Source organism: Hoplias malabaricus, chromosome 15 (genome assembly GCF_029633855.1).
Source record: "Hoplias malabaricus isolate fHopMal1 chromosome 15, fHopMal1.hap1, whole genome shotgun sequence".
Classification (NCBI taxonomy): Eukaryota; Metazoa; Chordata; class Actinopteri; order Characiformes; family Erythrinidae; genus Hoplias; species Hoplias malabaricus.
The window spans coordinates 4,987,689-5,013,439 of NC_089814.1; the positions used below are offsets into that span (position 1 = coordinate 4,987,689).

Below are 25,751 nucleotides of genomic sequence, written 5' to 3' on the forward strand. Positions count from 1 at the left end.
ATACTAAGTGCAGTGATCTGTGAACTGGACTCGGCAGTGAGAGTGTATATTTGAGGGCAGAGGGCGAAAATGAAAATCCATTGCACATGTTCCTGTGTATTTCCCCCCCATACTCCTGTATCCCCAGTATTCTACAGGAATTTGGGGGCAATTGCTGCAAAGTATTTCTCTCTGATTTCACTGTGGAGGACAAAGGAAATAACTCTGCTTTTGCATCCATGTCCCTGAGCAGCCAGGGTCACAAACCTTTCCTCAAAGACCAGGGCAAACAGCAGTCAGCTCAAGTGGCGGTGCCCTAGTACACTGCTTCAGTGAAAAATCCTGAGACTTCTGACATATCAGGTTACGGTTATGATATTCTTCTCCTCATAGATCTATTACAGTTCCGACAGAGACCAAAATGTAGTCTGGTGGATCCATAAACCGTTTGGATTACACATGTACACATGACCCAAGATGTTTTTAATATTATCAAGTACATTTAGGAGTATTTCTTTCTATATTCTATTCCTATTTCTATAAAAGACTGACAGGACTCCCTTCCCTAACTCCTTATGGTTCTATTTAAACATCAAGGGACACAAACTATACAATACATTCACAATAACATATAGACTACACTGGAGAATGTGAACAGTCTGAAGTTTCCACACTCAAATATAAAATGTGGAAATATGAGAGGAACTCTAAGGTGTTTTGTAGTACTCGCATCTCTGAAGCATAAGGATAATAAACCACTGTAGAGTGAGGAGTGTGGTGTGTTCTGTCTGTGTCTGCGTGGGTTTCCTCCGGGTGACTGTCTGTGAGGAGTGTGGTGTGTTCTCCCTGTGTCTGCGTGGGTTTCCTCCGGGTGACTGTCTGTGAGGAGTGTGGTGTGTTCTCCCCGTGTCTGCGTGGGTTTCCTCCGGGTGACTGTCTGTGAGGAGTGTGGTGTGTTCTCCCCGTGTCTGCGTGGGTTTCCTCCGGGTGACTGTCTGTGAGGAGTGTGGTGTGTTCTCCCCGTGTCTGCGTGGGTTTCCTCCGGATGACTGTCTGTGAGGAGTGTGGTGTGTTCTCCCCGTGTCTGCGTGGGTTTCCTCCGGATGACTGTCTGTGAGGAGTGTGGTGTGTTCTCCCCGTGTCTGCGTGGGTTTCCTCCGGGTGACTGTCTGTGAGGAGTGTGGTGTGTTCTCCCCGTGTCTGCGTGGGTTTCCTCCGGGTGACTGTCTGTGAGGAGTGTGGTGTGTTCTCTCTGTGTCTGCGTGGGTTTCCTCCGGGTGACTGTCTGTGAGGAGTGTGGTGTGTTCTCCCTGTGTCTGCGTGGGTTTCCTCCGGGTGACTGTCTGTGAAGTGTGGGGTGTGTTCTCCCTGTGTCTGTGTGGGTTTCCTCCGGGTGACTGTCTGTGAGGAGTGTGGTGTGTTCTCCCTGTGTCTGCGTGGGTTTCCTCCGGGTGACTGTCTGTGAAGAGTGTGGTGTGTTCTCCCTGTGTCTGTGTGGGTTTCCTCCGGGTGACTGTCTGTGAGGAGTGTGGTGTGTTCTCTCTGTTTCTGCGTGGGTTTCCTCCGGGTGACTGTCTGTGAGGAGTGTGGTGTGTTCTCCCTGTGTCTGCGTGGGTTTCCGCCGGGTGACTGCCTGTGAGGAGTGTGGTGTGTTCCCCCTGTGTCCATCAGTTCATTTTTTACGTTTTCTATCAGACTTATTCAGACAAACAGGCTCCACATTTAGCCAACTTGTTTACAAGCAGACTGATTTAAGACTAGGCACCACCTGTATCAGAACACAAAGCAGAGACCAGATGTGAATCACTGATGTGGAGATCCTTCTCTTTTTAGTTCTAGTTAGGATACCCCTCTGCATAAGACATGTCTACAGTGACTCTATAGAGAAAATAATCATGAGCTGTGGCTCTGGGCCAGAACCTGGCTTTGATCTAATCAGCTTTGCATGCTGAAAAACTCATCAAACATAAAGAATTAACACACAGTAATATAACACCACAAATATTTAGACTGGTGAAACGCACTTCATATTTCAGTAGATTTTGAAAAAATAATAAATAAATAAACATTTTATAAATAAATGTCAGGATTAGGATTTTTACTTAAAGATGGGCAAATGTAATTCTAATTACTTTGAAATAAATAAAATGTAAAAACATAAAAACACTTGTAGTTTATTAGAACTCATTTAAAGGCTCAAAGACTCATACTGTGCTCTGAAAACTATATAATAACAATATTTATTTTGATATTGCAAAATCATGTTCCAGTTTTTAAATATTGTCCAAATCCAATAAGACCCAACTGCCCCTGATAGATTCAGATGTGATTTTCTGGAACAGCACTGGAAATTTCAGTTTCCATTTCTCATCAGATCACGCTATATTCCGCCTAGATCCTTTTTCCTCTTTTTAGTTTATTCCCCCTTTCATCTTCCATTAACTCAAAAGGTTTTTAAAAAAGTTGCATGTTGCAGTCACCCACACATAGTTATTATAATTTCTTAGAGTTTTTCGAGGGGAAAAATAAACACCTTGGTTTTGGACAGATCATAATTTACATCCTTTATTTTATCTTGTCAGTGTGTATTGTATACTCTGGGTGATAGGAGAGTTAAGGTTCATTTTGGACAGAACTCTCCTGAGCTCAGGCCAACTTCAGACTCTAAACGTCAAGTTTAGTCATGTTAGGTTTACAAAAATGTAAACATAGAAACTTGGATTGGTTTTGGAATGTAATTTTGGTCAAACCCGTGTAGACAATTCAGGTTTGGACTAAACTTTCAAGTCTAATCATAACTCTAGTCCTAACTGTCAGTTTCACCTAGAGATTCACAGAAGTGACGTCACACTTTGTTACAACCAGGTCAGGAGGCCACTGCACACTGCACTGCACTCCTCACGCTTGTGAATCTTAAACAGTAGGCAAAAGCCTAGAGCTACACTATTACAGTTCTTATGCAAAGAGAGTGAGCCCAACATGGCAGCTACCAGGGAGCATGAAGTAAAAAGCTTCTGACACAATGTGCGTCCAGATGTCTGATTGCCATTACAGAAAGGGGTGGGTAGGGGGGGGCGAGTCTCTGAGCAACTCTGAGCTTAGCCGTTCCAATTGAATAATTTCATGCTTTGTCAGTTTTGGGATGGACACATTTAACGTGGTGGAAAGTGGGCCACTGATGGTGGAAATCTACTGGGAGCCAGTAAGAAGTGACTTCCCAGATTAGCTTAAATGGCCTCAATTAACAACCTTGCCGTTATGTACGCACCCCTCCACTACACTCACTGTGGAATTCCCTGCAGTCAGTTTGGTTTAACACACATCCCTGCAGTTACTGTGGTTTAGCAGGCATCCCAGCATGTAGTGCTCAAACTCACTCCCTCTGGCTTTGTGCACAACACCAATGTGAACAGAAAAATAAAGTAGACAGAATGAACTCATGAAGCAGTCCTAGAAAAAAATTACACTGCTGCAAAACTAATCTGCTGAAAAATTACCTTTCAAATGATTTTAAAATGTAACCGAGATGGCCCTTATCCTACAAAGTGGGTAAATCCTGCAGAATGACAGTGGTCGTTTGCAATGATTGTGACTAACTGAAGCTAAGCCACGTTGCTGTATTTCAGTTTTAAGATTAGTTTCATTTGACCTGAACAATGGTATCACTGTCCAATTAAGTCAGTCAAGGCTTCCGGGTTAAGGGACATGTTTAACTATGCCCCACTGCATCACATCCAGGACTTTTGCATTAATCATTCTGACACATCAAACTAAAGAAACCTTATTTTTCGCAGTTAAAGGTCATGAGTCCACACAGCTGGGTAGTTTCATTAATTTAATACAACCCTTGTCCTCATCCACAACAGGCAGAGCAAGGGAAGGAGAGATCTGACTTAGGACCAGGACTCAATATCTGTCATTTAAATTGGCAGTCATGGGTTTATGACCTGAAAAATGACTTCAGACATGAATCTGCATAAACAGTTTGACCAGAGCTTTTAGGTCAACATTTAAATTAAAATAAAAAGTAAACGAGTAGAGCTAATTAGTTTTTTTGTTCTGTCCATATACATGCTTTTTCTGCTGTACAACTGCAGATGAGCTTTACAGAATGCCAGGGTCAGTACAAATAAGAAGTAGGTTTTGAGAGTCTAACTGCAGCAAAGTTAAAAGCATTCAAACTGGAAACTCAGGATTAATGTTTACATACTTATTCAGGCACCTCCTAAATTCACAGTAAATGTTACAGCACATTTTGCAATACTCCAATTCTGCTTGAAGCTAACGTTTGTTTTACTATGATATATGGAATTAGATTTGTTTAAAAAGTATCAAAATGGGAATTCATCTCTAAACAAGCATTCTCAGCACACTCCTATGCTTCTTCCCTCGCTTGTGCTCTCATTCATTCTATGCTTTGCTTGTTCAATTCTAACAGTGTCTAGTAGGCAGATTTACAGGGCTTGATTCCCCACTAGTCTCAGTCACAGACGCACCGCCCACAGGTTAACCAAGAGTCTGATACTTATTCTACCAGCTGCATTCTGATTGGCTCGCTATACATCCGTGTATACGTACTTCCGTGTATTGTTTTGCACTGCCTCTTCTACAGGAGGTCCTCGGGTTACGTCAGTCCCGAGTTACGATGTTTCGTGGTTACGACACATCATCCATTTACTGTATAAAGCCTTGTTTTGACTTCAAAAAGTGGTTTTGCGTCGTAAACGTCGTAACGTGAACTTCGTGTTTGGTGTGCGCGGTGCGGCGGAAGAATACACGGTTACGCGGCTCGGGACCGAGGAGGATAGGTGTTAGGATAGGATAAGTGCTTACAGTATAGTATTTACGTACAGTATGTACGTATGTTCCGACTTACACCGAAAATCGGTTTACGACGCGACGTAGGAACGAATCAACGTCGTAAGTCAAAGACCCCCTGTATTGTATTGGTCCGACGTGATTTGTGTCCTTCTAAACGTCGTGTCAAAATCGCAGACTTGTGACTGGTCCTTTTGCGTCAGTCAAATTTCTTTTCCTGCAGTAGTAGGCGGTGGTTGGCCACGTTAAGTGATGAAAGGCCTAGAGAGTCTGGCAATGATCAAAAAGAACCTAATTGTGAGTGGAGCATAGATAGCTTATGAAATTATTCCTTTTATAAAACCACTGGCTCACATGAAACTTGACACACCAGTAGAGTCTAAGAGAGACACTCCACTCTACATTATGCACAAAATCAACAAAGCTAAATCAAATGTTGAGAATCCATTAGGCTATTGAGATGACTTTAAAATTATAAATGTGTTTTGCATTAGTATACTACATAATCTGACAAAAAATGGTCTATATAATCCAGCATGGTTGATGTAAAAGAAAGATGTATTTGATTGCATTAACTGAGCCGTAAGCTGATTATGAGCAGTGACTGCGGCTTTGCTCTGTTCATGACTCCCTCCGGAGGCTGCTAAAGACTGATGCATTCATTGGCACTATCACACCCTTCTCTGCTGATGAAGGACACCTATCTACGCTGGCTGACTAATTATTCCCCATTAATCAGAGGAGAATCGGCCCTGTCACCACCACGAGCAGCATCAATGCCACCACTCCCTCACTCCTACAACCCTCCATCTCTCCGTCCGAGTTCCCTTGCTCTCACTGCCCCTCCTGCGTTAACACCCACACCTCCAGCCTGCTCTGAGCTGATGTATGCCAAGCTGGCATTGTCATGGCAACGGGTGAATAATGCCAGTTTGTTTGTGTAAACAGAGAGAAGTGAAAGATTGGAATGGGCAAAGCGTGTCCGTGTGTCGTGAAGATGATTGTGTGTAAAAAGTGTGACCAGGGTCAGGGAGGTGAATATGTTGACACCTACTCTGCCAACTCCTCCAAGCTTCGGTAGACATCATCTTCATTCAGAGCAGTGTCTTCTGATGGAAAAGGCCTAGAGAGAGAGAGAGAGAGAGAAAGAATTATAATATTAGCTCTCACACAAAGGCGGAAGGGTAGAACATTTATCAGCCAAGGTGCCAGCTCCACTCTCCCACATCCATAATTCAACAGGTTGCTTTATTTATGAGCCCTCTATCTCCTCTTATGATTGACACCTGCAACAATGAGACAGATGTTTCAAAGGCATTTATCTGATTTTGGACAGTATTCCACATGCATTGTGAAAAGGCTGTGGCAAGATTGAATGACACAACCTCATGATACAGACAGTGAGGCACAGGTACACTGGGCTTTATTCCAGTAAGTACAGGTCAAAGCTCTAATCCTCAGAGATACCACCCACATGATAGTTAAGCCAGCACTTTACTAATGCCCATGGGCCAATTAGAATGCCTCAAATGATTGATCAATCATTCTATTCCAAGCCCTTACCTCCAGAGAGCTCATCAGCTCTTTCAGCCTCCCACACTGTGTGTCACAAGACATGAAATAAACATGGGACTCATAAAGTAAAGTGATTTAGGAGCCTGCTGTGTCAGGGTCACTTTAGCATGCTCAGCGGCAGTGCATGTAATGCATTGTAAAACGCACTCTACTGTATTATGTACATGTATGTGTTTGTGTGTACAAAGCGAAATGAGTTACATCTCAGTGACACTGAGTATCACAATTCATGTGCATGAATAATGCAGCAGTAATAAATGCGGTCGTTCATCAGGCCTCTATACTAAAAGTAAGGCGGTGTAAATCAAGTGTGGGAGCTGCTATAGTTGTGCAGATGAGCTCACTACACTTTCAATTTCCCAAATTCCCCAGCAAAACGAAAAGCTACAGCAATGAGGCTTCTATAGAAATCCGCCTCCACAAAAGAAAAAAAAATAGAGCTCGTTTTTAAAGCCTTTTCTTTCTGGATGACTAAGCTGCACATTGATGGCAAACCATCTCCACAGCCTTAAATACAGACTCCATTTCCGTCAGAGCTGCTTTGATGGAGGGGGAAACACCAGCCTCACGACCCTCGGATTCTTAGAGGTGTAACACACTGACGGCATCAGTGCTCAATGGAGGTGTGAATACATGTCGGACATACAAATAAACATGGTGACTATCATACACACCTGTTGACCCTTACTCACAATTCCCTGAACACCAAGGGTGCAACGAGTCATAGAGTCTAATGGAAAAAAAGAGGAAAAGAAAAATAAGAACGAATCCCCAGTGAGGGTTAGAAAGGAGGAAACGCCATTAGCTCCCTCAGCAAGAGTCCCCGAAGAGACTACCAGGAAAGTGGGTCCTGTAGAACGGCAGATAAAACCTCCGGGTTGCAGTGAGTTTGAAGCCTACCTGGAATCACTGGGAGCAAGGCAGGAACACACCCTGTCCATCACCTGGCATTACAAACTTACCAGTCACTGAAACACACACTTACAGGAAACTAGCCAAAACACACCAAACCAGGGCCCTGGAGCAGTGTGACAGCAATACTACCTGTGGCACCACAATGCTGCCTTACATACCCCTTAATACCTATACAGTTGAATTGTTTTTCACAGCAGAAGGTGGACAGAAACACGGTCCACAGGAACATTACCAAGAGGGGAAATTAATTTTTTCTTTAGCCAGAGCTCTAATTACTGATTTTGAGAGTTCTTGTGGTCTTCCAAGTGACTAAAAATTAAGTAGTACTATACTTGATTTTTGCTACAAAATATGCCATATCTTAAATTATATATACACCATTTCCCCAAAATCAATGACAAAAACCTTTTGGATTTTGGATCACTTCACTTTAATGATGATCTCCAAGTCTTGATCCTCCAAGCCATCTTTCAGGTCTTTATTTGCCTCCATGTCTTCACTTAAAAGGTTCAAAGCTGCCCAATGTTGCAAACCAGCCCCAAAACATTACAATCGTACCACTGTTTTTGACTCAGGGAATGGTGTTCTTGGGTTCAAACGCTTGTGCTTTTATTCGCTAAATGAAAGCTGTGTTCACAAAAATCCCTTTATCCTCTTATTCTTGGAGAAGCTTGGAGAAATGAAATCTTCCATGGTTCAGCATCCATGGAGACTAGCCTTTTGAAATGTTCACTACAGTGTTTGCCATGAGAAGTTGGTACCAAATTTGTTCAGATTCACTTGGATGGCCTTGGTGACACTTGGAGTCTTCTTGGCCTTTTAGACCTCAGCTCTTTGGACTCCCCATCATGTCCTCTGAGACTGGAAGTCTTTTTATTTATTTATTTATTTATTTTTACATTTTGGACTGTGACCACTGGCATTTGAAAGTACTTGTTAATAGCTTGATAGATTTTTAGATTTCCCCCATCTTGTAAACAGCCCAAATGTGCAATTGGAAGTCCTCACTAAGCTCTTTGGTTTTAGCCATTGCTAGCAATTGATCAGTAATTGAATTTGAGAAGCCTTGCGCCCAATGATTCCAGGTAGGCTCTGGACCCACCGCGGCCCTGAACTGGATAAGGGTTACAGAGAATGAATGAATTTGAGAACTACGGCATCAGATGTTCTTAGTATAAATTTGAACAGAATACTCTACAACACAGAGCATGGCAGAAATTACCAGGATCATTTAGAAGTGTACAGAAGATTTTTCCCCAAATATTTGTGCCAATTTCTAGTGGTTTTAATAACTTTAAGACAAGACACTTTTAGTAAAAACATATGTACACACACACACACAGATTGTATATAGCAGTATATAGAAAATGTACATAAGTACAGATGGATGAACAAAGCTGTAGATGATTCAATGAACTATTGAATACAGGTTATGTATTATTAGTGATTTATATAATAAGTATTTTATAGTGTGTGTGTGTATTCATACATATATGTTCAAACATACGTGTCTAAAATATTTTTAAACCAGTGAAAGACAAACATTTACATTCAATTATGACAATTCACCTGCCACTGTCTTAAAAAAGAATATTTTATTAAGCTGAAGAATGCAACCTTCAAATGGATTTTTAATTACTGCACTGCATAAATAAATAATTTCCCTGATGCTGTGGAGTGCGTCAGTCAAATCTAATTATGCTCTTATCCCAGAGCACCAAACAATTTGTTTTGATCAAATAAGTCGGACCTGCTTCATTCCATCTATAACCTTTAATGCATTGGGTAGTGTGAAGCTGTGTTGGCAAAATAAATTCACCTCATTTTCAAAATGACCTTAATAGAATAAACAAAAAGATTTCACTAATTAACGTGCCAGGGTCGGCATGAGTTTCATTATCATCTCTTGGTCAGCCTCACGTTCCTAATGAGAGGGATTAGACAGTTTATCTTCATAAATGAGACCCATGAAAACAGCTGCAGACCAGCATCATGCTAATCCGAGCCACAAAAGGCATGTTCAACAACTATGAACTAATATTAGCAGGCGGGTAGTGCTGGGTGATAAATCTCGATTTGTTTCTCAATACATTTTTGCTCAATAACAGTGATACACTGAGTCATAGAGTTCAATAAACATTGGTTTCCACTCCCTGGTAGCTCCACCAACTGAAGCAGTCTGGTCAGGCAGCACATTATCAGGCTCGTATACTCATGCTATTACAGTGAACGAATGTATGAGACTGTATTTATGAGAGAAACAAAACAAGATTTTAATATGATTAATTCAATTGCTTGCGTATGCATTAAATATATTTTAATTAATGTTATAGTTTCACTTTCTCCATCTGTCTGTGGCATATTTGGCCGGCACAATCATTTACAATAAACCTCAAAGTACTGAGGGTGTGCTGCCTGATCAGGCGTGGTGAACCCTTTCAGAATTGAGTGCAGAAATCTTACTCTTCCTGATTCTTGAAATGCCTGAGGTGAACATGCCCTAGGAATGATTTCATGACAGAGACACAGACTACCTGCCAATGGTAATAAAAATGATTTACATAGTTCCAGTAAAATCTTGTGAATTCATTTGCATACTATGAGCTGTCTGCATCTTTTAGAAGGATGTCCTTTAAAAACTTTAACAGTGTTATAAAATAATATATAGATATTGATTAATATAGAAGCATTTTTCGTCATAACATTTCTGGCAACATCACCCAGGTCTACAGACTGAGCTTAGAAAACACTGACCAGCAAAAGCAATGAAGCTTCTACACTGTGCAAATTAAAATGACCTGGTGTAATTATATATCTAATTATCTAAGTAAAATTACTGGGTGAACTCTATTGACAGTGTTCACAGGGGAATCTGGTTGGAAACAACAGAAGCTTTCAGACTCATTTAAAAAAAATCTATACCATTCTTAATTTTCCTGTCAACAGACATCCTCGCAAAAATCAAGCAAGGGATTTGGTACAGACTGCTTAAAAACCTACACAATTAATAAAAATGTGTTAACAAGTCACAAGGAAAACAGATCTCAGTTGTATTTGTCACAGAGTCTGTAACTATACGAAAGTCATGAAAATATCTGAAGCTGTTATAGTTTCATAAGTTGAGCAAGGGAAGCAGATTCTATTCATTAGAATCTATTTCATTGATTCTAATGAACACACAAATTGTGCATTCACACACACAGTTGCAAAGGTCTTCCAATAAGAGAACTAGATAAAGTATGCCTTAAAGTTGTTAAGGACGAAATGTACAATTTCAACTGTGAAATGTCACCATTGCTGAGGGAACTATTTTCAATTTAGATAAGATTTTTGATCTTTTGACAACTAAAAAAATAAACCTCAAATATGAGTTAAAAGCAGTATATTCTACTGAAACCTTTACAACTTGTTGCAACCTGGTAAGATTTTTATATCCCTTGGAATACAAATCTAACCTTTCCCACTCTTTAGCTCAATGTTCTTTGTCCTCAAGTTGTTAAGAGCTCAGTCAGCACTCAGTGTCATCATCAACAGTGAGCCATCACTCTGCCCAACAGTCACCCTCCATCAAATGCAAAAAACCTGGGCATGCTGTCATCTACCACAGAAACACAGCCATGCCTACTTATATAAACCCACACCCACAGGCACAAAAAACACACACACAAACAAACACAGATGTCCCCTGAGTTTAAGAATGCTCGTAATGACAAACTTGATATCATTAGAAATCAACAAGACATGAAAGACAGTCCCATTCCACAGCAGCTCCAGCCTCAAATACATAAAGCTCACACTAAGTTTAATTAGATTTCGAAGGCACATCAGTCTCAATCCAATTCCATTTATGTCCAAACAAACACTATGCTTGGGTCTTTATCTCACATAAACAGATATGTGCTGTCCATTCAGTATGCACCATTTCTGATGACTGCTCGAAATGCGAAGTCTTGTTGAGGTGGCATGGCTATTAGCGCAATGGAGCGAGCATAAGCTGTCTGAGGAAAAAAAAACACAAATGAATGAAGAAAGTGATTCAATTTCTAATGGGCTCAGGAAGATTAAAACTATGCCTGATTACTCACAACTCCTGAAATGTTCTTTCAAATGCTCTCTTTGACTCCTACTCTGCAAAACAAATTAATTAGGTGTCTTCTTCACCACATACATCAAGTAAAATGCCTATTTGATTGCTTAGTGTTGGTGTCTGTTTGACCTGTTTGTGTTGATTTGTACAATACCGGTAATTAGCAACAGCAAAGTTAAAAGTGTTGGGGTCAGGATGTGGGAACGAGTAACGAATCTGGATAATGAGCGGTCAGCCACACAAAGGTCAACTCAGCCCTGAAGACCTTTGGTCAGGCTCTTTTCACTTCTATTTCTCAGTGTCTCATACACTTGCCTTTCCAATATTCGCAGAATTATCAACCCACCATCATTCTCTCAGCAAATGTGTACAAACATTGATTTTTCTGAAAAGACATCAATCCACTGAAATATGGAAGTGACTAAAGCACCTTTTACACAGGCCCGGAAACCCAGACATTTTCTGGATTTTAGCCAGAGGATTGTTATGTTGGAATGCAAATGTACATAACATCTGTCCTGGACATTCCCCAGGTTTTATCCTGCTTGCCCCTAGTACAAAGTCCATGCAATGTCAGAATGAGCACAGGTGTGAAAAGAGCCGGTAATGTTCCAGAGTATCTCCTGCACACATGTAAAAATGGCTTATAATGATTTCCATGATAAAAAAGAACCATAAATAGCAAACAGAAGGTTAAACTGTATAGGTTGAATGCCCATTTGTATGTTTTGTTGATTGCAACTTTAAGGGTTTGCAATTTTTAGGCTCAAAGTTTTACTGAAAATAATCAACTTTTTTTTTGTTTCACCATTTTATTCCATTGCAAGGTCTGAGAGCAAGCATATGTTTCTTCTGAGTCAAATATAACCATACATATATCTTTTGAAACTGTAATGGCTGCCAACATGTCATCATCAGAAAGCTTATTATTCTTGGAGATGAACGCTTTCTGCTAAGAGTGTTATGTCAGGTAACAGACACGCGTGTTAGCTAACATTTCATTAAGTGTTCCAGAGAGGTAGGCTGACACACTGAGAAAGAATGAACCTAAGTGTGCATTACGAGACTCCTGGCCACAGAAGTCTGTGGCATTAAGAGTGATCAAACTCGCAATCTCTAGATGACAGGGTTGACGCTTAAACTCAGGAGTCCTCAGCTGATCTCATGAAGAAAATAAAGTACCTAAATGTGTGTTTATATTACACCCCAGGTTTTAAAAATGTTATATAGTCTGTTTACATGTAGAACACAGATAATAGGTTAACCTGCACATGCACACAACACATAGGATCTGACAAGTGTCAATTGTGCTGATTAAAATATAGTAGTTAGCAACTAAAGAAAGTAACACACCTATATAACGTCTTAATTTAAAAATAAAGAACAAGGCAAAGTGGGTAGTCGTACTAGATCAGACTATTTAAAATATCGTCAGCAACTAAAAATATCTTGATAAAACTGAATAAATATTGTGTGTGAAGGTTCAGGGCAGAATAAGTGTTATCTGATTTATGCAGCAGTGTAAGCCTCAGGCTCTTTTGGAGCTCATCCTTTCTCTGGCCCTCACCAGCTCACTGAGATAAAGTGCTTTTACACTGCCATGTCCATCACAGCCCAAATCTATAGCGTTCTGACAGCAGCCTGAGACCCCATCAGATATCTACTGGGATGGGAGACAAAGCTCCTGTCAAGACCATGCATTACTGCTAAAGGCTATCTGACACCTGAGACCTGACCAAGTCTATGCTGAGGTCAGTTCGCTCATCAAACATGAGACGAAATATACTTTCAAATATTTTGGGGCATCAGGCTTTTGGTCTGATCTTTGTCTGATAACTCTGAAGAATGTAAAGCCCATGTGACATTAGAAAAGTGCACATATTTGTTACAAAAAATTATAATGAACATTTTTGAATGTATTTTGAAATACATTTACCCCGTTGTTTATGCATGATTGTAGTGTAAGGCAGGTCAAAACTCTATTCAAGTCAATAAATTACCAATTAATTTTACACACGCATGACGCAGCAAAAATCATACACTTACATCACTTTATGCAATGTAATGCATTGCACATAGAACTGAAAATATTAATTACATGTTACCATTTACTGGCATGAACCCCAGTGTCTTCCAGTGGTTACTGCAGCCCTATTTCAAACTTGGTTTCACAGTGCTGATGCAGGATATATGTTTCACTTTGTGTTGATGACTGCAGTTATGAGCAGGTGAGAGTTGATTCTAGTTCAGCAGCTATGCTTTCATCCATGGATGAAACAGAACATGAATGTGTTGCATGCATAATAAACCACAGCTAAAGTGCATACAGGGTTGGTATGCAAATACAGCTAACTATAATCACACATTATGAGTGAATGAGTGTGAATATGTAGCATTGAGCATGCAGCCGAGCATGTGTAATGTAACAGCATAGCAAGATGTGAGAACAAATGGGTAAAGGTGGTGAGACGGGGAGAAAAGAAGGGAATGGTGAGGAAAAGAAGAGAAAAGGGTGACTGAGTACAAGTGTGAGGGATTAAAACGTTTACTTTTTTATGCTTTGTAAATTACATGAAAAGAGCTGAGACTGTGAGTAGGTTATGATGTTTCGTTGTTACGACACATCTCCCATTTACTGTATAAAGCCTTGTTTCGACTTAAGTGGTTTTGCGTCGTAAACGTCGTAACGTGAACTTCGTGTTTGGTGTGCGCAGCGCGGCGGAAGAATACACGGTTACGCGGCTCGGGACCGAGGAGGATAGGTGTGAGGATAGGATAAGTGCTTACAGTATGTTATTTACGTACAGTATGTACGTATGTTCTGACTTACACCGAAAATCGGTTTACGACGCGACGTAGGAACGGATCAACGTCGTAAGTTGAGGACCCCCTGTATTTTAGTTGAGCTGAATATCTGTGACAGAGGGTGGAACTAAAATGTAATAGTCTTTGTTTCTTACATTATGTGAAAGCAACAGCTACTCTGTTCAATGTGTGTGAAAATTTCAAACCTGGCCACCTAACACAGACCAAAGCTCCAAACTCACCAGTTTAGAGACAACAGCTTTTGTAAAGACAGCAAGGAAATGTGAACTGAAAAGGGTACAGCTGTGCTGCAGGAAACAAATATTTCCAATACAAAAACACTTACATCTTGACATTCCTGGGTAACATTATAATTAAGTAGAACACACTCCTCTTAACAGCAGCTGTGTTCAGTGAACTGGGTGTGTTCTTAAACAGCTAACATAGTTTTTTAGAAAAATAATGTCAAGTAAATATGCAGTGGTAACCTCAAAGCAAACCAATTCAAGTTAATAATGTGTACATGCTGCAGGCTGGGGTGAGAGCCCTGTGGACAGGAAAGCTCAGAGGAAGTGAGGACGGTCATGGCCGGACAGATACATACCCCATCAGGGGCAGAGTTTGGCTTTTTTTTTTTTTTTAAGCACAAAGCTGTAAGCATGAAAGCCTGTGTTAGGTGCAAGTTACAGAAAGTGCATTAAAGAGACACTAACCAGAAAAAAAGGTAACAATCCACCAATCTGGACCAACACAGGGTTTCTCATGTTATTTTGTTTTGAGAGTTTTGGACTCATGGCACCTACAATACGGCAAATCCATATACTGAGAGACACTGCAATGTTCGGATTTAAAGAAGCATATTTTCTACTCTACGAAATGGGACGAGCAGAGAATCAGAAGCGCTTAGCTGCGGAATAAGTAGAAGAACATTTAACCCGCTTTTCATTCCATGAAAAATGTTCAACAACTGGTCGCAATATATAAACAGAATCAAAACTCTGCAAATTACATAACTACATACTACAGGCTGTTGAGGTAGTCCTTGGTATAAACACATATCCCTTCCACATGGAAATCTCAGACTCAATTCCCAGCTTATGCAGGAACACAATATATTACACGGGCAAAACTCCTAAGGCTGTAAAATGATCATAAAAATGTGCCCTTGAGCAAGGCACCTACTGCGGATAAAAGCAGCTGTTAAACGCTTTATGTAAATAGAAACTTCTGCATTGTTGGTCAGCACATACACAACCAACACTGAAGTTCTGCTATAGGTGCCCAGGCAGGCAGAATTCATAGCAACATGTTTCTGTCAGCCCTCAAAGCTCTGGTCACTGAGCTTCAGCATCGAATCAGTTAACAAGCCTTGGAAATGATGATTAACCACTCGTACAGGTCAAAGGTCACATAGATGAGAGTTTTCTACAAAAAGCATGAATTTTCATGTATCACTATATCATCAGCAATAGGATTTTGCATTTACTAATTACATAAGATTAAAGTGGCTATTTGTTTTCTTGTTTAAAACAACTGTCCTGCTTTACAATCTTGACCTACTGAGGCTTTAGTGCAAGGGCTTCTAAGCTTCTGAGTCTTTCAATGGGATGGAATGAAAACTATTCCCACCTGGGCATTCTTTCATAAATACAAATTAATACACTCCCTATAAATCAGGCTTCGTATGTGAATTTTGACCCATGGAAAAGACCAAAATATACCACTATTCTGACTGAGTGGAACGCTATAAATAAATAAAAATATATATCTATTTCAGAAGAACAGCATCTTTCAGGGCTCCAAATAAACCCTGAGGATAACGCCAGGCCACAGCTTCCACAACCGCTGGAGCTGTGCGCCGGAACACACTGAGCACTCTCACACACACCATGCTGAGAAAGGCCACAAGGCTGCCTTTCTTCAACCTTCCTCACATTGCGGGAAATTATGAGAACTCCCTGAATCGGGCTTTGCTCCTAGCACTCTTAAAACGCTCGCAGGGAACATTTGAGAGGGTAAATTTGACTTGCATTAGTCACAGAGGCTACATTCTCTGCCAAGCACTATCCACAGATCTTTCCTATTATTCCATCAAGCCAACATTTACAAGCCCCATGTTTTAGCCTTCCTTCGCAAAACCTCAGTATAACACGCTTGTTTTCACTTCCATGTCAAGCACAGAAGGAGCAGTGATTGGGTTCTGATTGCTGATAAATAAACATGAGGTATTTTGGCTATTGAGGATAGGCAGTGATTTGGGCACCACTCTGTGTTGTACAGCACTGGGCTAATGGTAACACCCTTGTCTTCGTGTCTTTCTCCCCTCTGGCTGTGGGCCTAATGGGCCGCTCCAACAGTTCATTACCCTGCCGGATAAAAAGCTTTATTTGTGGAACCAGGGCTCTGTGTCTCATGCAAGGATCCTAGCCTGGGCACATAAAGAAAGATAAACTGAGTCCACAGTGGCCTGTAAAGCAGAAGAGGGAGACAAAGCTACCTCAGGGGTTCACCACCCCATTGCACCCGCAGCCTGAACCAACACGCTACAGCTGGAGCCAAAAGCTTTCCTAAAGCACTGTGGCACTGGGCACACATTGGGCACCTGAGCCTACAATAGGGCGGTAAAGCAAAATGTAACACCGAAACCCAAAGGCAACTTTTTATTACACAAGATATATGACGTACAGTATAGGGCATTCCTATTCGATGATTAGAACACACAACAGTCAGTCTGAAAGAATCTGCAGCTGAATGTGTTTGGGATTTTGAGGTGAAAATTCAAGCAACTTCTATGACTGAAAAAAAAAAGCTATTTGCTATGCAGTTTCTTAATAAGGGATGTTGCTGGTAGATGCTATATAATACACTGAGGTCTATAATCTATATATTATTGTATGTTTTATTCCGTATTAGGGGATTACACAATAAAAGCATATAGTCATTGTCCAAAGAAAAACAATGATCTCCATTTTTGTGGATTTTTAGTTTACAACATCATTTGAACACAGCTTTCCTTCACATTGTGAGAAATGTCATTACAAACGGACCAATAGAAATGCTCCAAAATTATTTCAAATAAATCATTTTTACATGGACTTCCATGGAAAGTCCTTCTACAAAGTAACCATTTTGGAGAAAGGTGGAGATGCACTTTTGAAAGGGCAGCCGTGGACTGGTGGTTAGGGATCCTAAGAACTGGCAGGTCATGACTGAACTGCCCTTGAGCTAGGCACCTAACCCCCAACTGCTACCCGGGTGCCATGGCTAGGGCTGCTAACTGCTCCAGGAATGTCAAATCAAATCAAATCAAATCAAATTTATTTGTATAGCGCTTTTTACAACTGACGTTGTCACAAAGCAGCTTCACAGTTTCAAAACAGAACATTTAATGTGTGCTCACTGTAAACGTGTGTTTCACTGCACGGATTTGGTTCAATGCAGAGAACAAACAAAAAAAAGTGGCCAATAAAGTGATTCTAATTCTAATTGGACAGCTACAATACTGCCCACTTTTAGCTGCTAAAGTGTGAGGAGACTTTCTTGCAGAAGTTGTTTAAAAAAATAAAAAATTCTGGCAGGTAAGCTGGACAGTTACCTGATGCCTTTGATCTGCGCAATGCTGTGGTGGGAGATTCTGGACAGGGCAGAGATGACCTGTAAAAACACAAGAGAGGGCTTTGGTAAGTAAAACTCTTGACACAGGAGACACTGAAGAGTAACATTCAACATAAAGAACTCTCTCTCAGCTTTTGTTTATCTCAGCATGCAGCGCACAGCTTGTGTGTTGACACTGAGAACGGCACTGAATTAGTGACGACGGCAGGTGACAAGTGGGTCCCAATGCCCCCGCGAAGTCTATGTAGCAGCTTCTCACAGATCTGTTTCTCCTCCCTTGGCTTTTGCCACACTTTCTCTCTTCCTGTGCTCTCTTCCTCCATATAACCCCTGGTGCATTAGCAGTGGGTAACGGGGTTAAACGCATGCCGTATTTAAACTGATTTAATGCCAGTCATGAGTCACATATGAGTGGGCTTATTGGTGGCCGCTCTGGGGGCTCCAGATGGTGTGCAAGTGGGCCCTGGGACAGTAATGTGGAAATGAGATCCAAACACATACACACAGATCATAAACATGTAACATTGGAGATGTTTTTGTCTTGCCTCATTACATGATTATAGGATTTCACCTCCTGCCGTAGCGACACCAGCTGTCTATCAGCCACAGTGAGTGTGTGTGTGTGTGTGTGTGTACGTACATACGTAAGAGAGAAACTTCCCAAGCAGGTGTGCAATCACAGTGTTTCTTACACACACACACACACTCACTGCTCCTGCTGCCATGAAGGTGACTCCACAAATGAGAATGAGCTCTAATGAGGGCTATCCAGAGTGTCTCCCTGAGACCAGAAACTACCACTTTGGTAGCTTAGGTGTTCATAGGAGTTCTGCACATATATATTTCTATAGTAACACAAAGATACTGTATGATGAAAACTGCAAAATGATCAGCAAGCCTTGTAGCTTCAGTGTTATTATCATAACGTAAATAGTAGGTACCATACGGCTGAAATTTATATCATAATATATTTCTGAACTTTGCTTGATACGATATAATTCTGATATCACTAAAATGTTCCAAAAACAAACAAGAAACGTGACATCACAATCAAACATAAACCTATTTGCTTTGTAAATATTAATATTATGATACTAAATTTTAAACAGTGCATGCTGAGCTGACGACAGGGCACTGTAACGAACATCAGTCAGTGACTTATGTTGTAAATAAGGTATACAGGGGGTCCTCGACTTACGACGTTGATCTGTTCCTACGTCGCGTCGTAAACCGATTTTCGGTGTAAGTCGGAACATACGTACATACTGTACATAAATAACATACTGTAAGCACTTATCCTATCCTAACACCTATCCTCCTCGGTCCCGAGCCGCGTAACCGTGTATTCTTCCGCCGCGCCACACACACCAAATACGAAATTCACGTTACGACGTTTACGACGCAAAACCACTTAAATCCAAACAAGGCTTTATACAGTAAATGTGAGATGTGTCGTAGACACGAAACATCGTAACTCGGGACCGATGTAACCCGAGGACCTCCTATATTAATATATTGAAAATGTGTTTAAAATCATTTTCATTGAAACATTTATATTGCGATATATATTGATATTGAATTATTGCCAAGCCCTAACTGTTCTATATGACCTTTTCAAGTTCTGCCCAGAGCTGCAGTCTGACATTACTATTGTTTTTGAGATTGGACACAAAGCTTCCAGTTTAATATGATCCCGTACCAGATAGCAATGTACCTGGTATGTAACTAAAGCTGGAATTAACATAGCATTCTAAAGCTGTCTCTTCAGATGAGGTAATGAGTTAACTCTAGTTATATCTGGTGCGAGTGAATGTAGTTTTCCTCAGTGGGCACTGTGCCAACATGTTAGTTAGTAAAAGTTAGATGTAACTATCTGGCTAAATTGTCACAAAAGCAGCACTAGCTTGGCATGACTCCTCAGTCATTTCCTTATCAACAAACACATAGTGTGTTGCTTTTCTTTAATACATATTTATTCTGTACAAAACTGTCACATGGATTTGTTAACTACAGAGCTTGACTATGTCGCTGTAGTAGATCAATACTGGACATTTGTATTATGCTAGTAGTTTGATCACATGACCACAGGGTCATAGTGACCAGACACACGACCAAACAATACACTGTGGCCTCTAAATTAGTCCGACCTCGCAGCATCATTTGTGAGCGGAGCATGGTTTGGTCAGTTGATCTGACAGTGCATTTCATTAACCCCGCTGATACTGGTACGTCTTAGTTAAGCATGTACTTTACCCACCACGCCCACTGTGCCTCAACACACTCTGGATAAACGCAGTCCTGTTCAAAAGGAGAGCAGCGTGTAAGATCAATAGCACTGCATTACTCTGCCACACTTGTTTAAGTCGGATGGCTGTCAGCCCTCTTCTTCTAACACCAGCTAATGGGTATAAATATTAATGCAGTTTCATTACGGTGACACCATCAGTGTCTGACTGATTTATACAGCAATGACACAACTCTCTACTGTGCCTTTCTCTGTTTGCAATGAATCTCCACGCACCTATTCTACTTTCTCTTGCTCCATCACTCATATTTCCTCTCGTTCCTCAGGTCAGGTCATACCCTCTCTTTTGTTTTCTCTCTCATTCCTTACTATTGATTTTGGTCTCATCTCAGTGCTGCTTCCTGAGGAGCAGCCAGGCACAGCCAGAGGAGAACACACAGCCTCTGTCACCTCTCACACAAACATTATATCAAACACAGGGAGATCTGGCGTTGAGAAGGACTTATTGCATTCAATAGTTTAACCAGAGCCCAGATGCTCCCTTCAGGATGCAGCAGACGGTGTAAGAAGGAAGAGAGAAGGAAAGTTTGTTTGTGTGCATGTGTGTGTGTGTGATTGAGAAACACAGAGATGAAGAGGGGGTGGGGGGAGACGGCTCAGACGATGAAGCTCCCTGAAGTCTCACACTCTGCATTCATACAACATTAACAGGTTGTCAGGAGCAGCTGAGATGCTGTGTTCAGAACGAATCAGCTGTTAAACACACTACTGAGTGTTTACAATCACACAATACATTGTCCTGACTTGAAGCAACACGTGAGTCCAGACACAGCTGGACGAGACGAGACAAGACGAGACGAGAGGAGAGGTAACAGAAAGAGTTTAGGAGTAAAACGCCAGAAATTAAGATAGGACTGGAGATGAGACCACATAGTGGAGTGTGGGAGTGGAGAAAAAAGGAGAAGAGGGAAGGATTCAATAAGGGAGAATAGAGGAGACAAGAAGGAGGAAACACAGAAAAAGTGATGGGGTGAGAAGTAATAAAAGAACGGAGGGGAAGGGCATATAATGATGTCTTATATATGCAGGACACACAAGACCGTCTCACCATGACTGCACACAACATGGGCACCATGCCAGACATTCATTGTGGCACTTTAATTACTGAAATATACAGCAGGGAATAATTCACAACGTGATAAGGCTCGCCATATGATACTCCACTAAGCTGGGCACTGCAGCCTGTACAATAATATTCAAGCTATAGCATTCAATTATGTATTCTGACATCTACAAATTAAGCAAATGCAGAAGCTGAAAGAGCCCCGCCGAGCAGGGTGAGAGAGAAGCATGAGATATTAATGCGCTTTAAATGAGGGTTTGAGCCAGGACGCTTGGTTCAAGTGATGACAGAGCCATAGTGTTAGGAGATCTGAGAACAGATGGCTCTGTGAAGAGTAAAATCCCTAACTTCATCAATAATGGACCCGAGATGGTCCACAACCCCAATCAGCATGCACAGATTTATTTTTTCTCTCCATGTACGAGAAGTCTGTAAATGAACACAACACAAAAAAAAAAAGAAAACACCACTGTGCAGCAGCAACACTTCAGAAAAACTGACTACCCTCAGGCAGGACTGTTTCCTATGAGAACTTGGGAGCCTTAGAATTAGTGGGCAGCATGAAAAGCTTCAGCAATGGACATAAATCCTCTCACAGAGCCATGGAAACATTGTTATTATAAAAAGATAAGATTCTGAAAACGGACACACACACACACACAAACACACACACACACAAACAAACTAATCTGGACATGTGCCAGGCCTGGAGCATCAACATACAGAGGCTATGGATACCAAAACAATATTAACTAGCCAACAAAATTAAAACAAGAGATGCCCCAATCTAATGTGAAACATCTGTATCGGTTAAATCGAATCCCAATCCTTTCCACAAGCTACTTTCAGCCGCCACACACTATTACGCTATTAATGCCATGTAGAAAAGGTCATCATTCACAGGCTGAGACAGTGAGACATGTTTTTAAACACAGTGTTGAACAATTTCAGTCTTATCCACTCCAATTATCAGAACATGTACACTACGCTCTAGTGCGTGGGTTTCCTGCGGGTGACTGTCTGTGAGGAGTGTGGTGTATTCTCCCTGTGTCTGCATGGGTTTCCTCCGGGTGACTGTCTGTGAGGAGTTGGTGTGTTCTACCTTTGTCTGCGGGGGTTTCCTCCGGGTGACTGTCTGTGAGGAGTGTGGTGTGTTCTTCCTGTGTCTGCGTGGGTTTCCTCCGGGTGACTGTCTGTGAGGAGTGTGGTGTGTTCTCTGTGTCTGCGTGGGTTTCCTCCGGGTGACTGTCGGTGAGGAGTGTGGTGTGTTCTCTGTGTCTGCGTGGGCATCCTCCGGGTGACTGTCTGTGAGGAGTGTGGTGTATTCTCCCTGTGTCTGCACGGGTTTCCTCCGGGTGACTGTCTGTGAGGAGTTGGTGTGTTCTCCCTGTGTCTGCGTGTGTTTCCTCCGGGTGCTCCGGTTTCCTCCCACAGTCCAAAAAACACACGTTGGTAGGTGGATTGGCGACAGATTACAGATAATGAATGAATGATTGAAATTATGTTATAGGCTTTTCACAGACAGCACAAACATCTCACAGGTCACCAACTAAGGTTAGGTGGAAAGAATCTAGGTCTGAAGGTGGTTTCTGAGCAAGTGTGCTAACATTCACTGAATGCACTAGACCAGAATTTTAATTTGCTCCTTTGAGGCACAACACTGCGATCCACAGAGTTCTCTCATTGTCCTGTTCCTCAGTGTAAATGTGTCTGATCAAACCAGACAATTCTCACACAAGCACCTAACAGTTATGTCTGAAACCGCTCGGTTTTCCTGCTGGATTTGATCTCCACACCTCTGCTCCCTCCAGTGTGCAGGGCAGGACAGCAGGGGCCCTCTCTGATCAATAGTGAGGCAGACCCAGAAAAGTGGCAGTAATGGGTCAATGAGATGCAGAGGTGTTTGCAGGGGTCAACGGAGGGAAGAGCCATACATCCTCTTAGTGAAGAGGGTCAGGGCTGGAGAGGTGGTGGAGGAAGGATACACTAATTCTGTAAATGACTTCAGCTTGAACACACAAGGAGACGTTATAAAAGGCTGGCGCTGTCAAATGGAACTGATCCAACGGAGCAGCGTGGAAGCACATTTGATCATTTGTTTTCTAATTATTCTTAAAAATACTAAACGGTCTACAACCCCACAGGAAGAAATATACTGTTAACACCATACCTCCTTCAGATTAGATTTGTTTTCAGGATTGGAATACACTCCTTCCTTTTTCCTCTGCGAAAGATGCTCCTAACAATAAGGCAGTTTTGATAGATCTGGGCATTAAGGAAGTGGTGTGGCTGTGTTTTAACATAGGAAATCAATTCCGCTGTAGTGCACGGTTCAAACTGACCCCTCATTTTTTAACAGCCTTAAATAGCAAGGAGTCAAGTCCCTTCTGAGTCTCTTGAATTTGCAACGTATGTGAAAGAGGGGGTAAAAAAATCATTTTTATTGACAAATCAAACCACCCATTGCAGCCTGTGTGAGACAAGCAGATCACAGCACACAGCAAAATTCTGTAACCCTGTACTGAACTGTGCAAAACAGGAAGTAAACACTCGTTTCCCATACAGAGGACACATTTAAGGTCACTTCCAGCATGTGCACTCTCTCTCTCTCCCTCTCATGATGCCATTTGCCTGCCCACCACCTACGTATGCAGTGTTAAAACCTTGTATCTCGAGGCGAAAGTTCAGACAGAGGTCATCAACAAGATTGTGTGATGCCATATCCTGAGTGGAATAAAAGGATGACAAACAGAAGCTCAACCTTCCAGTCCGTGCTCTTCCGCAGCCCTGAGGGTCAAACAAAGGAGGCAAGCAAATGAGTTCCTTTCAATAAACAGCCGTCTCACATCCGCACTCCACTGGCCACAGCAGCAATCCTTCGCATATTCCTTTGTGCTCATTTTTGTGAAGAGGGTATATGTATAAGTCAACAGAACGCACACATGACTCACTGGGTGGCATTTAAAAAGTATGGAACAAACGTGCAACCAGACAAACGAACAAATTTCCCCTTAAAATCATTAAAACACCTCATTCAAAAGGAGTTTCTGATGGTCTCCAATCTCCAGGTTTATGAGGAAGGTAAATGACCACAGGCATTTTGAAACTGCTTGCTTGTTTCCAACCTGAAACAACCATTGCTGACATTAGACTTTATGCAATTTAGATGTTCATGCACAAGCCTCCCTCAAAGCAGCAATATTGTGCAATGAAATGTTTAACACACCTATTATGGGCCCTGCCTGTAACAGCAATAAGGCACAATATGTGCAACGCTTCAGGGAAAAAGGAGATTAAAAACAAACCTTTCAAGTAAATGAAGCACTCTAATTCAAGTAAAAAAAAAAGTCAAATAAAGTGTAATGCTGGTTTCTTTTAAATTGTCATCTTACTTGTGTCTGTCTTTAGCTGTTTCGGTGAGAGATGGCTCAAGCAGCATGCGGTGGTTTACTTGGAAAATCGTTTCCCTTCTAACACATCTATAGGAGGCTTGACAAAAGGAGAAAGCCCTCAGGCAAAATACAGATATAGCCGTATTAAAGAGTTGACTGCTTTTTCCTCTTCTAAGTATCTCCAAACTTCACTAAAATGCTGAAATGAAGGTTTTCAACCATTTCTTTTGGGAAACCGTTGAAGCTTCAACTTTCAGTCCACAGGTTCTTTCCTCGGGCAGCTTTACCTTGTTCGAAGTAGGGAAGGAGAGTTTGATATTGGGTCTTGGGAACCGAGCATAAGCCCTTTAGTGGTTTAAAAAAAAGAAGATTATTGGCCTTCATTAATAATGAAAGCCACAATAATGTTTACAACAGCTTGAAAATGTATGGCTTTAAACACAGCATTACATTCAACATTCAATTGTACGGTGACTGTGGATACTGTAACATGCCTACGGTATTTTAATCAAACAATATGCAGTGAATTTTTATGAATGTATGTGGTCACAAAATGTGTGTATATGAAGTAAACTGCCTAAAGCTGTAGTAAACATGTCCTACGTGAAAATTTAACAAAAACATTTGGCTAAGAACACATTTTCAATACAATTCAGAAGCATTCATTGTAAAATTGCAACAAACTAATTAAATATATATCGCTTTGTACAAGTTTTATGATTATTTTCCAGTATCAGTATTTAAGGTAGAGCTGCAATAAGCCCAGAATGAGCAGCATTGGCCTATCAGGAATTGCAGAATTATATAAGTAAGTAATATGTTATTAATAAATAACTATGACCACCAACATATTATCGCTAACAAAACTCTCATTCAGAAAACGACATCCAAGTATTGCATTTTAAAGATAGTGTTTTGTGCTGATCATGTCATAAACTGGGAGAACATTCATTCTAATCCCTTTCTTATAAGTTCTTCTACAGCTGTCAACAAGCACGTTTTCAATCATTCCTCTATAACTCCACTAGCAAATGAATCAAGCTTCACAAGTCCTGTTGAGTCTGCTTAAGTCATTAAAAAATAATTAGAGTACAGAAACCAGCGGAAATGAGAGGTGTGTTTTGCCAAGCGTTCATCGCCTGCCGCCCAGTGCTGTGTGCACCAGACGCTGTTGCATCAACTGCACATATTTGTTTA

General features: G+C 41.2%; 1 protein-coding gene across 6 annotated transcripts in view; it reads right to left on the reverse strand.

Annotated features, from left to right (window-relative positions):
- The window catches only part of vav2 (vav 2 guanine nucleotide exchange factor), a 185,499-nt gene that overhangs the window by 42,828 nt on the left and 116,920 nt on the right, over window positions 1-25,751 (reverse strand). For all 6 annotated transcript variants that reach the window (XM_066645361.1, XM_066645366.1, XM_066645365.1 and 3 more), the window contains exons 3-4: window positions 17,775-17,833; window positions 5,852-5,920 (exon numbers count right to left, since the gene is read on the reverse strand). In XM_066645361.1, coding sequence (XP_066501458.1) covers window positions 5,852-5,920; window positions 17,775-17,833 — 128 coding nt within the window. The remainder of the gene's footprint in view (window positions 1-5,851; window positions 5,921-17,774; window positions 17,834-25,751) is intronic.